Source organism: Lipotes vexillifer, unplaced genomic scaffold (assembly GCF_000442215.2).
Source record: "Lipotes vexillifer unplaced genomic scaffold, Lipotes_vexillifer_v1.1 scaffold1088, whole genome shotgun sequence".
Classification (NCBI taxonomy): domain Eukaryota; kingdom Metazoa; phylum Chordata; class Mammalia; order Artiodactyla; family Lipotidae; genus Lipotes; species Lipotes vexillifer.
In genome coordinates this window covers 946,484-959,946 of record NW_006779738.1, presented here as the reverse complement: position 1 = coordinate 959,946, position 13,463 = coordinate 946,484, and the positions used below count along the sequence as shown (strand labels likewise).

Below are 13,463 nucleotides of genomic sequence, written 5' to 3'. Positions count from 1 at the left end.
TAACTTTGTCACTTGTCCCTTCATCTGTCATGTCATACACTGGTTTTCTATTGTCCTGTGTTGAAAGCCCAGTGGTTTCTGATTGTTAGTTTTCTCACTTAATGTCAGCCTTTCGATAGAAACCAGACTTTAGAGAGAGATGTGACTTCAGTGTGGCTGTTTCCAAGGCTTCCGGAGTTGGTCACAAGGATTGACTGAGTTTCCTCTGATGTCTGGCTAGGCTAAGAACCAACTTTTCATGTCTCTGAAGGATATACTTACTGTTCTTACCGAATCATTAGTTCTCTTCCTGTCACAGACAAGGGAACTCAGTTAATCCTTCCTTATTGCAGGAAGAAGAGACCTTTTTAGGTTTATCAGAGTGAGACAGACTTATAAAACAAGATTAAATCAAGGTGTTAATGTCAGCTTTTACATTTGTTCTTTAAAAGATGAAAGTTAATTTTAGTGTCCATCTTTTCAAAAATTTTAGATCGATTCTAAAAACTTTCAGAAGTCTCACTTCACTTCTCTACCATTGAATCTGTGATGAGGAGTGATTTTTGAAGTTGGTTTTATTGTTGGTGTTGTTTTTTGAAAGACACCTCCTAGAGTGCTTTAAGAGATAGGGCTGTAAATTTTTTGTTAGGCTTCATTTAGTAAATGTGTAAGTTAGAAGTCTTGTGGTAAGCAGTGAATTACATTAACCTGTCCTTCATTTGTCTTCAACTCCTCACTTAAAAGCCTCCACGGTCCTCTGGGAGTAAATATTTTGCGAATTAAGGTACAGAGAAGCTAAATGACTTGTTCAAAGTCTGAATCAGACGGGGAGCCTGTGAAATGACTTCAGTGCTTCAGTGCTTTCATTCTGATGTTTAGCTGTGATCTTTTGAGTTATCAATTTCTGGCCCATGCATGGGGTCTCTTGTGAGACTGGAATTACTCCAAGTCTTTTGGGCTTTAGGAACAAGGGCTTAAAATCAGATTAAAATCGTATCTCTGTCACACTACTGTTATTTGTTTCTTGTTTCCCTAAGGAAGAAAGAGGGAATATCTGGGGGTCCTTGGAAGGGGATTTGTGGTAACTTATAGTCTTTCTGTGATCACCTTACCCTTCTGACCTCAGGTGCCCTTGTGCATCGACTCTTCCAATTTTGCTGTGATTGAAGCTGGGTTAAAGTGCTGCCAGGGGAAGTGCATTGTTAACAGCATCAGCCTGAAGGAGGGAGAGGATGACTTCTTGGAGAAGGCCAGAAAGATTAAAAAGTTTGGAGCTGCTGTGGTGGTTATGGCTTTTGATGAAGAAGGACAGGTGAGTGATTTCTTTTGCTCTCGCTCCATCGTGTTACACAGGCTTAGAGCAGTGGAAGAGAACTGAGTCCAGAACAAATGTGTTTACCATATATATCATATGTGTGTGCACACACACACAGAGGCGTACCTCAGAGATACCACGGATTCCGTTCCAGGCCACTCTAATAAAGCAGATGTCACAATAAAGTGAGTCGCAGGAACTTTTTGGTTTTCCAGTGCATGTAAAAATTATGTTTACACTATACTGTAGTCCATTAAGTGCAATAGCATTATGTCTAGGAAAACAATGTACATACCTTAATTAAAAATACTTTATTGCTAAAAAATGCTGACCATCATCTGAGCCTTCAGGGAATTGTAGTAGTAACATCAGAGATCACTGACCACAGATCACCAAAACAAGTAGAACAATAATGAAAAAGCTTGAAATATTGCGAGAATTACTAAAACATGACACAGAGACATGAAGTGAGCAATGCTGTTGGAAAAATGGTGTTGATAGATTGCTCGAGGCAGGGTTGCCTCAAAGCTTCAATTTGTAAAAATGCAGTATCTGTGAAGTGCAATAAAGGCCAGTAAAATGAGGTATGCCTGTAGATATACGTGTGTGTATGTGTGTATATACAAGTACATACACACATGTGCATACAGATATATATATATGTATACATATATATGTATGTGTGTGTGTGTATATATATATATATATATATATATATATATGAAAATTACATAAGACACAATAAGGTTTTTACATCAGTTGAGAAAGGAATTATTCAATAAACGCTATTGGAATAACTGACTCTGCATTTGGAAGAAAAAGAGCCCCATTTCCCACCATATCCCAATATAAAATATACATCAATTAAAGATCTAAATGTAAAAAAAAATCTAGGGCTTCCCTGGTGGCGCAGTGGTTGAGAGTCTGCCTGCCGATGCAGGGGACACGGGTTCGTGCCCCGGTTTGGGAGGATCCCACATGCTGCGGAGTGGCTGGGGCCATGAGCCATGGCCACTGAGCCTGCGTGTCCGGAGCCTGTGCTCCGCAACAGGGGAGGCCACAACAGTGAGAGGCCCGCATATCACAAAAAAAAAAAAAAAAAAATCTAAAGAATATATGAGAAAATATTCACTGAAACTTGGGAAGCCAGAAGGAAAACTGATAGACTTATTTACCTAAAAATGTAAAACTTTGTATGACAAAAGATACAGTATTATTTGCAGCATGAGTAATAGCAGTGGGTTAATATCCCTACTCTGCAAAGAGTTTCTATAAATCAGAAAGTAAAATGCCCTAATCAAGTCAGTAGAAGAATGAACAAAGGAAAAGAACAAGTGATTTTTAGAAAAAGAAACACAAATAGCCAATAAACCTATGAGAAGTTACTATACTTACTAATAATTATATTATATTTCTATAAATAAAAAATGAAGCAATAATGAGATATTAGTTTCCTTTATCAAATAGAGGAAAAAAGGGGAAAAATTGAGAAATGGCAACTCCAGTGTTTTCTGTGCCATAGAATCAGGGAGGGGCGATGGGAGGCTTCAAACACAGTGATTGTTTAACCTGGGTGATGGGTGTGTGGTGATTACTGTATTGTTGTTTTATAATGTTATAAATACTTTCATATCTATTCCATATTTAATTTGATTAAATATTAATTTAAAAAAATCCATACCTTATAATTCAGCCTTCTTCTGGGAATCTTTATTAGGTTGAGTATGTGTTCATATTCATTGTAGCACTGTAGTAGCAAAAAATTGGGAAGGCTCTAAATGTCCATTAATAGGGGAATACTTAAATCTACCTACATGTCATATAGAATACTGTGTAGCAGTTAGAAAGAATGAGGTGATGGAACCATGTCTAGAATATATGTATGTATATATACATGTGTGTGTATATGCATGTGTATCTATCTATCTATCTATCTATCTATCTATCTATATATATATATTTTGGCCACGCCATGTGGCATGCAGGATCTTAGTTCGCAAACCAGGGATCAAACCTGTGCCCCCTGCAGGGGAAGCACAGTGTCTTAACTACTGTACCACCAGGGAAGTCCCTAAAGTATATTGAAAAGTAAAAAAAAAAAAAAAAACACCAAGTGGCACAATCCTGGTTTTATTTAATAAAAAAGGATTTATATGAATATATGTGTGTCTGTAAACAGAAAAAAATTTGGTTGTTGTTAACTGGAGGGTAGAGATGAATTGACTTCTTATTTATATAATTGATAAGTGGTGGGGTTATATGTTATTTTTCTTTCTTTGTCGTCTCGAGTTTTTGAAGTAAAACTGTTTTTAACAGAAGTGTCTTGTTTTTGTGGAAAAGATATATTTTCTCCATGAAAGAAATTCACATCGTCCAGAAGAGGACAAAAGAGAGTTAATTTTGATAACAAACGTGTATTGAACCTTTACTTGCACCAAGCAAGCACACTCACATGTTACATCAGTTTTCTTCCCAACATATAAATGTTGGGTATCTATTATTATTTTTGTATTTCATGTGAGTAAATAAACCAAAGCACAAAGACTTTACCTGACTGTTGTCACACAGGTAGCGAGCAGTTGTGCTTGGATTCAAACCCAGGAGATCTGGGTCTGTGCTAAATGGTTGGGTGAAAGAATCCAGGGTGAGGCTGTCAGGGAAGAGTTGGCTATTTTAGAGAAGGTGGTCTTGAAAAGCCCCTCTGACGGGGAGATGTTTGAAAACCTGAATACAATGAGAAAGCCACGTGGCCGTTTAGGGGAAGAGAAGAGGTTCTAGAAAATTGAAGATTCTGTATGAACTGCTGTTCTTTAACTCTTGCCCTGACTCAACAAAATGTTGACGTCTTCCCGTCTTAGTAAATATGGATTATAACTCCATTTTTTATGGTTGCATTATATTCCAGTATGTATGTTTTACTTAGTCTCTTATTGCATAAAATTGCGATTGTTTCTAAAATTTTAGTAGGATGAACAGTGGCCAGTGAATATACTAATTCGTGCAGCCGTTTTCCTCTTGTAGAGTGATTTTCTTAGTTCATAGAAGTGGTCAAAGGCTGGGTCAAAGGGTGTGCACATTTGACATTTTAACACACATCGTTAAATTGTCCTTCTGAAAAGTTGTATCTAGTCATCTTCCGCTACTAGTTCAGTGTGGTAAGACCATTTGACATAATTTTTATTTTTACCAAAGGTGTATATGCAGATAGTGAAAGAGACAAATAGTTCTTTTTATGAAAAACAGAAGCCCTAAGCCTCCAGGTCCCCAGAGGCAACCACTTACAAGTTAGCTGATTCTTGGATCATTTACCTCCTTAACTTCAAATTACAGTTTTAGTTATTATTTGTTGTCTTTCTATACTGGCTAAGGATTTGACTTTTTCTCCATCTTCTACTCCCCACTCCACACATCTTTACTTTTAATCCCCCCATCCTTCCAATATAGTTAATTTCAGTTGTAACTATTTTTGGCACTTACATTAAGCTGTGTAAAAGCTGAGCCATGTAGTATACCATGATTCCTTTTCCTTTCCTGCACCCTCTTTCTTTTCTATGAAGTTAATACCTATCTTTGCATTTGCTTTGCTTCATATGTATTTTCAGACTGTTCCCTAGTTGTGTAAATGTCCAATATCCAGTGTATCCAAAGACACTAAGTAGACTGTTGTTTTAATTTCTTGAAGAATTATCTCTCCAAGTCTTCTGACATAATCTGGAAAGGTTGCTCAGTGGGCCAACTGCACAGCTGTCACTGCAAGATATCCCTCCCCATCACGTGGACAGTTCTTCTCACCTCTCTCTTAGGTGTTTAGATCTCATAATTTCCTCATTCTTGGTTTAATCTCTCATTTAGTGAACTGTATCCTCTGGTTAGCTTCTTATGAAAGAAGCCATGGCAGTAAATATTTTTGAAACCTTTCATGTCTGAAAACGGCTTTATTCTACTTTTATACTTAATTAACAATTGTGTGGGTATAGGAGTACAAGCTTGAAATTATTTTCTCTATGTTTTGAACTCATTGATCCATTGTCTTCTAGTTTCCATTGGTATTGGTAAGAAGTCCAGTGCTATTCTAACCCTTGATTCTTTTTGTGAAACCTATTTATTGTCTCATTTTCTGGATGCTTCTTTGATCTTCTGTGTCCATGGTATTCTGAAATCTAGTGATTATGAGCCATTCGTTGTGCTGGGCACTCAGTAGGCCTTGTCAGTCAGAAAACTTATAGCCGCAGTTGCAGGAAGTTTCCTTGAATTGTTTATCCTCTCTTGGCCTGTGTATTATTCAGAAACTGGATGTTTTAGAAAGATCACCTAATTTTCTTATCTTTTCCCTCCTGTTTTTCAGTGCTGACATTTTGTTCTACTCTATGTGAGATTTCTACATCTGTGTTTATGTCTTCTTTTTCCAGGAGCTCTTTTTTGTTACCTAAATGTTCTTTTTCAAATTTATATAGCAACCTGTTATTGTTTAATGGAGGCAGATGTCTTCTCAAATTCCTTCAAATATATCTTGAGCACCTAGTATGTGCCAGGCCCTGAGGAGATAGTAGGGAACAAACCTAGTCCCTGCCCTTGTGCAGTTTATGTTCTTAGGGGGCAAAGGGAATAAGACATGAAAAAACATAAAGACACACACACACACACACACACACACCCTGGATGGTACTGAATACACTGAAGGGATATGGAAGGGATAAGGGTGAGAGGAGTACCAGGATGAGGGTGCGGGATGCTCTTTTATATAGGATGGTTTGGGACGGAACAGAGGGGAGAAGAGGAGATTGAGAAGTTCTGAGGTTAAAAAGGCAGCTACGGGCTTCCCCGGTGGCACAGTGGTTAAGAATCTGCCTGCCAATGCAGGGGACACGGGTTCATCCCTGGTCCAGGAAGATCTCACATGCCGCAGAGCAACTTAGCCCATGCGCCACAACTACTGAGCCCACATGCCACAACTACTGAAGCCCGCGCGCCTAGAGCCTGTGCTCTGCAACAAGAGAAGCCACCGCAGTGAGAAGCCTGCGCACCGCAACGAAGAGCAGCCCCCGCTCGCTGCAACTAGAGAAAGCCCACGCAGCAACAAAGACCCAATGCAGCCAAAAAAAAAAGGCAGCCACCAAATCGTGAAGGGCCTTGGAAACCACTGTTAAAACTTTGGCTCTTCCTGTGAGTGAGCTGGGAAGCCACTGAAGGGTTTTGAGCAGAGGAGCGAACATGGTCCGATTTATGTTTCAAAACCACTCTGGTTCTTTGGGGAGAATGGTCTGCGGGGACCAAGCAAAGCCACTGGAGGTTGTTGCTGTAGCGCGGATGAGGGATGATGGTGGCCTGGACTAAGGCGGGAGCAACAGAAGACGTGAGGAGTCATCCATTTCTAGATGTGTCTTTAAGGTAGAGCCAGTAGAATTTGCCTTCGCATTGGTTGTGAGCCGTGAAAGGAGGAGGAGTCACAGATAATATTCAGCTTTTCGGCCTGGGCATCGAGGTAGGAGGGCGGTGAGCAGCCGATCTGGGATGGGCTGAGGAGAAGTTCCGCTTTGGCCTTGTGTTTCCAGTGGTGCGCTTAGGCTGTCGTTGTGGAGATGAGTGCGGGCTTCATGGGCAAAGTCTGGCTTGAGGATAGGATTGCCTTACTTGGGAATTATTTCTTCCTAGATGATATTTAAAGCAGTGAGACTGACTTCACCAAAGGAATGACAGTAGAGAAGAGGCCCTAGGACTAAGCGAGTCTTGGAGCCACAGTGCTTCGTGGTCAGGGAGAAGAGGAGACGCCATCAGAAGAACTTGGGAAGGAGCGGCCTGTTTGGTAGGAGAGGAACCAGAGGGGAGAGTTCACCTGGAAGCCATGTGAAAAGAAAACTTCTGGAAGGGCATGCCGAGCTATTTTAAAGAGCTGTGGGTAGATCAGGGAGGAGGAGATCAAGAATTTACCCTTGGATTTAGAAATGGGGTAGTTTATGATCTTGCTGTGCTGTTTCCAAGGAGATGAAAGCTTAATCGCAGTGGGTTCAAGAGAGAAGAGGAGAATTGGGGGCAGCAGGTCTAAACCATTTTGGGGGAGTTTTGCCAGAAAGGGGAACAGAAATAGGGTGGAAACCAGAAATGGATATGAGGTTAAGAAAGTGTGTGTGTGTGTGTGTGTGTGTGTGTGTGAAGACAGATGATGTGACAGTATGTGTTTGTAAGCTGGTGGGAGTGACCTGGTAGAGAGAAGGGGAGGAATTGGTGCGCAGGAGAAAGGGGGCACTTGCTCAGTCCATGACCTTGTGGGTCGAGGGGCTGGCAGCCAGTGTGCAGGGGGTGGGGCAGCGTGCTCACAGCGCAGCAGCAGCAGGCAGGGCTGGGAGTGCTGGCGGGGGCCGCTGGTTTGACTGCTTCTATTTTCTCAGCAGAGCAGGAGGTAAGGTCAGCCCTGAGAATGAGAATGGCATGTTGTTTGCTTCGTGTACTGGTGCTTTACCAGAAGTGTGAAGCAGAAGCACTCCCATGGGGAAGGGTAGTCACTGCCTGTGCTGTTAAAACACATACACACCCCTGGGCTCCACCCCTGAGTTTCTGGCTCATTTGGTCTGGGGTGAGACCTGGCTTCGGTAATTTTAAAGCCTTAGACGTGATTGATTCTCCTGTATACTCCGGCTGAAAACCACCAGCAGAGTTTATCTCATTTAGTCCTCGTAGTAACCGTGTGGGGTAGCTGTCGCCCCATTTTACAGTGAGCCAAGGTCAAATGGCTAGGACGTGATGGAGCCCTGGTCTGCCTAGTTTGAAGACTGATGCATGCTTCCAAATCCTGTGTTATCTCCCCTGCAGAGTGCTTGATCTTGGCTGAGAACAAGCTTTCCCAATTTAGATTTGAATGAGTCCACAAATAAAAAGCAAATGTAGGGGAAATTTTTTAACTTGCTAGTTAGGAGAGAAACACACATTAGAGCAATATTAAAGTGACATTTTGTCCTTATTAAGTTAGCAAAAGTAAACTTTAAAATGGTCAAGATCTGTGCTGGTACAGCAGTGGTAAACAGAAGGCCTCATTCATTGTAAAGTGTAGTAAAAACTGAGACAGTCCTTTTGAAAGACCCCATAATGCCTATCGAGAGACATGAAAATGTTCATACCCTTTGAGGTAATGATCTCATTTCTGGGAAAGTATCCCAGTAAAAACATTCAGCAGCATAAGAATTCTATATATGCCAAGGTTTTTCCCCAGCTTTTTATTGAAGATAAAACAACCTAAATGCCCAACTGGAGAGAAAGTGATAACTTAGGTTATCATTCTGTTGTAATATTATCTAGAGTATTTCAATATTAATTATGAAGATTATGGAGCAGCATGACAGTGCTTATAAGATATAAATAAAAAAATTAAAAACCAATAGTTATTTAGACACTGTATATGCAACTACATAAAAACCACATTTGATAAAGATTGGAGGAAAATGCTATTAAGGAGAATAGCTGTTAGAGTAAAGGTGGTGGGATTAAAGGTCCCTTTTCAAAAACTGCTTTTCCTGATTAAAAGTAATTTTTCTGTATAATTATAGACCTACATATGCTCATTGAAGGATTGTGGTATTGAAAATTATAAAGAGCAAAGTAAAAAACTCATACACTTGAATAGTTCAGAAATCAGCAATACAGATATTTTGATGCAAAGGCATTTCTTCTATTAATTGAGTTCGTAACACCTTTGAGTGTAACAATCAGGTAAGAACCAAGATTTCCTTTGCTTGGATGACACCACTGGTTATAAGGAGAAAACAGCTCTCTTAACTGGAAGACCACTGTTGCAACTAAACAAAGCAGAGGAACATACAACGTGCTCATGTTCTAGTACATGGCGACTGTCTTTGCTTTATGTTTGTGATCCATAGTGCAATGAAAACTGCAAGGTCAAGGCCAGATATGACAGGGAGGACTGGCCCCGAGACTTCTGGATTAGAAGGCACATAAGGAAGCACTTCTGTGTTTTTTGTTGATGTTAGTAGTTTTGATCAGCTGTTACTTTTAACTCTAAATAACAGCAAAATATATATATATATATAATATATGTAATAATATATAAAATACGAAGAACACTTTCATTATTGAAATTTCTATGGGAAAAATTATTACTACTCACCTCTAGATTTACTTCTCCTTTTCTAATTGAAGTGATTATTTTTATGACAATTTTTGCTAATGTAAGTTTTCTTAGAAATACAATTATCACATAGTAGAATAGACGATATTATTTTTGTTTGCACGTGTGTAAACTATGTAAAAGAATAATCAATACCATCCTATAAAAGATCCATTATATTCAGCACATTTTCCTATGTTAAAATGATTTGAACATAATATTCTAATTTATGGAGAAATAAAACTCCATTAGGATATTGATTAAAATGTAATAAATCCTAACCTAGAAAATAATGAGGAATTGGTATCTGGGAGACATTCAGGAACATGATATATCTTTCTGGTTACTATTCAATCAAGTTTTATAGTTTTTCTTAAATAGGAAACCTCAAGAACATTCCTAGGTATTTGTGTTGTTTTGTTGTTGTGATTTTGGCTTATTTTTCCTTTCTTAAATATTTTTCCTTTGGTAGTAATTTTTTAGAGTTTTATTTCATAACAACTTCTTTTTAAAATTTAGATAAATTGACACTGTTTTCGAGTTGAATATCTTATATTTTCCAGTAGGTTATGCACCATAGTATGATAAACACGTAGTTGTAGGAAACCAAAATCAATAGTTGTTAGTTTGCCCTTTATTTTTTTCCTTGGTGAAGGTAGTTGACCCAAGCCTAGGAGTTGATTCTCAGAGTTTCTGCTCTAATGCTCTCCCAGCTTTGTTAAAATCTGACATATATTTCTGCATTTCAGGGGCCTCCTTTTTAGTGGCTATAGAGAGGTCACCCCTCTCTGGTTAAGATGCCATGATTGAGTATTTATCTCCTTGGACCTTTCCTTTAAGGTAGTTATATTTTAAATTCTCTGTTTGTAAGAAGGACACTTGTCCAGATTGCCTTCAGAGGTAGGAGTTTGTGGTAGGGATATGAGGAACATAGGCCTCTGAGCCACGCCTGGTCTCAAGACGTGCATGCCTGAGGTGTTCAGTTGTCCTACAGGAATAACAGCACAGCATACAGTAGGCATACCTCCTACGCTGAGAGTCCCAGCTCCCCGGCATGTGCCTGGCACCCCTCGCTGTGAGAGAGATTTGAGTGGGTTCATTTGCCCCTGCTGGGATGTAGCGTTGCTTCATCCAGGCCTTAGTATTTGGCTTTGCAGAGTAGGATTTTCCAGCAAACAGCCTCTCTCTGCAGGTTGTAGAGAAAAGCCATGAGCACCTGCTGGCTCACGATAATGACCTTGCAGATGAGTCCGGTTTCTGGTCTTCCTCACCTGCTATATCCCCTGTGGTTCCTCTAAACCAGTAGTTCTCAAGTGGGGGGGTGATTTTGCCACCCCAGGGGACATTTGGCGATGTCTAGACAGATTTTTTATTGTCATGACTGGGTTGTTGGGAGGGGATGTTCTCCGATATCTAGTGGGAGCGGGCAGCGACGCTGCTGAAAGCCCTCCAATGCGTACGGCGGCCCCCGCAGCAAAGAATGCTCTTGTCCAGATTGTCAACAGTATCAAGGTTGAGTAACCCAATTCTTAACCCAGGGCAGCTTCTTTTCTGCTACCCGTTTTTCTCTCTGATGTTGTCTGGCTGATGGGGAAAGGACAAATATGGTTTTCGTATTTTAATCCTCTGTGCCAAGCCTTGGGCTCTGGGCACTGAGGATAAATAAGGGTTAGCAGAAGGCCCAGCTCCTTGCAAGATTCAGTGCCTTTCAGAGGTTTTGGTGAAAGTGGAAGAAAGACCTGATGAAGCAGGGAAAATCTGGCATGGTGGGATTCTAGAAAGATCTGAAGGGCAGGGAAAGAGTTCATATTTAAAGCTTGGTTGTTAAAAGGAAGGCAAAACTAGATAGGTTATGGGTCTTTTCTAAATATTTTTGGGGATTGGTTTTAAATACGTCTCTGGATAGTAGGTCAGTCTTTTTCTTTGCTCTTCCTATGAGCTCTCTCTTTCTACTGTATCCCCTTCCTAGCTCTCCCTTTGAATGTACTAAAGCCGACCAATCCTCCACTCTATCCAGGGATCGATAAACATATTAAGAATTTCCTTCTCTTTCCTCCCTTTCACCCCGCACAGAATTTGCATCCTCTCCTAGAAGGTGACATTTAAAACAACTTGACTTCTTTAAAGAGTTCAGAAGTTTTCAGTGTGGTGGCACCTGCAGTTTCTAGATTGCAACTGACACCGCTTTTTCCTCACCAGATTGCCTCTCGGTGTTGATTCCACGTCTGAAATCCTATCCATTTCCTCTGTAATCCTGAGTTCCTGGCATCCACATTCTGCCTTAAGTGTGAGTTCTGCCAGGGGCACAGCCTCCGTTCTTTCAGGAGAAGGGTGAGCCAGGAGGCGTTCCAAGGTGACCTTGCGTCTCCTGCAACCCCAGCTCAGTGCTCTGCCCTGTCCTTCATCCCATGCCTCACTTCTGCCCACAGGCCTGCGGCTTCTGCCAGCCTCTGGGTGTCCTAACCATCAGCTGCTTACGCCCACACATTTACCACAGTAGGGAAGTCACTCCAAGGATTTCTGAACCAATCCCTTGCCCTGAGTGATTTTAAGCCAACAGGTCTCTTGTCCTGTATTTTCCCTTGGAAACTTCCCTTCTTCAGCTTTTTTCTTTCTGACTTGTCGGTGCCTTTCTGATGGTGGCACACACGTCCCTTTCCGTCACTCCCATCTTGAACTCTGCTGTGTTCCGTGGCCCACTTTAAGCTGGTTCAGTCAAGTTTGAAACCTTTAACTTGCCTCTGAAGTTGGTCCCGTTCCTTCTCTGTTCCTTGTCAGGGTGCATTTTCACAGAACCTAGGTGTCTTTGATCCTTTTTCTTTCTTTCTCATAGTATCAGCCTCGATAACTAAATCAAAAATTGTTTTATGCTTATCTCATTTTCCTCTAAGTGTCTGATAATCTAGCAAAACCTGAGCAGTGGATTTCTTAACTGAAGCCTCCTACCTACTGATGGCTGTCTAGCTTTACTACAGCTTAAGAATAAACCTGATAAATCATAAAATCATAAAAGATATTTATTCCTCCTTCTTGGCCCTTAGATTTGCGGTATTTTCACTGAGGTTTCTTCTACCTCAGCCTGAGAAGGTGCATCTCACTCTTTAGTGGTTCTCACCTGGGCTGTATGTTAGTATCGCTAAGGGGCTCTTTAAAAATACTGTTGCTTAGGTCTCATCTCAGAATTCTGATTGAACTGGTCTGGAGTGAGGTTCAGGTATTAGTATTAGAAAATGAAAATCTCTCCGGGTTATTAAAACATGCCACCAGAGTTGAGAGCTTCTGCATCTTTGAAATCCTCAAGCCTTGAAGCTTATTAGTATGTTTATCTCACAGCCCTGGCTGAGGAACAGGACAAAGAGAACCTTGGAGAATCTAACATGATATGCTCCTGGCAAAGGCCTGTCCATTGAAACTCTGTGCATTCTGAGATTTGCTTGTTTATTCAACAGACAGTAGCTGCTTGTCTGTTAATGTGGCAGGTAGTGTACTAGGTGCTGGGAGAACAATTTGACAGGGGCCTCATCCTTGCAGAGCTGATAGTTGATGATTCAGTTCTGACCTAGAAATGAATTCCTGTCTTGTGAGATGTCATTCATGGCTCAGAGAAAGGACGGACCAGGACCTACCAACCAAACTAGGTGATGAAGAAATACTAACAGCACTGGTAGCCCCAAACCCCTGTGCCTTTTCTCTTAGTGAGCTTAGCTGGGCCATGAACCTAGAACCTAGAACTCTGTTTGGCTCTCTGTGAAGGGGGAAATAAAGTCCAAGACTAAAGGTGACCCTGGGTGACCTGCTCTTGACCACTTTCTTCTGGGCCCACATCTTGATCTTAACCTTATCACTAACTGAAGGAAGAAGTAAGAAGTTTGTTGAAGACATTCAGTTAAGGAAGATGAGAGCCTGCCACCTTCCCTGAAGCCTGGAGCAGTGGGGCTGCAGAGCCCGCTCCTTGTGGTCCTTTCCCTGGGCCCCTTGGTCTGCTAAGTCGTGGGAGCACATCCCCAGCAGGAGGTAAACTCTAACCCCAGCAGCTGCAGGAAGCAGGGAAAG

At 41.1% G+C, this 13,463-nt stretch overlaps 1 protein-coding gene across 2 annotated transcripts in view; it reads left to right on the top strand.

Moving 5' to 3' along the window:
* MTR (5-methyltetrahydrofolate-homocysteine methyltransferase) overlaps positions 1–13,463 on the top strand; it is a 118,045-nt gene that overhangs the window by 45,889 nt on the left and 58,693 nt on the right. For both annotated transcript variants that reach the window (XM_007452934.1, XM_007452933.1), the window contains exon 15: positions 1,106–1,291. In XM_007452934.1, coding sequence (XP_007452996.1) covers positions 1,106–1,291 — 186 coding nt within the window. The remainder of the gene's footprint in view (positions 1–1,105; positions 1,292–13,463) is intronic.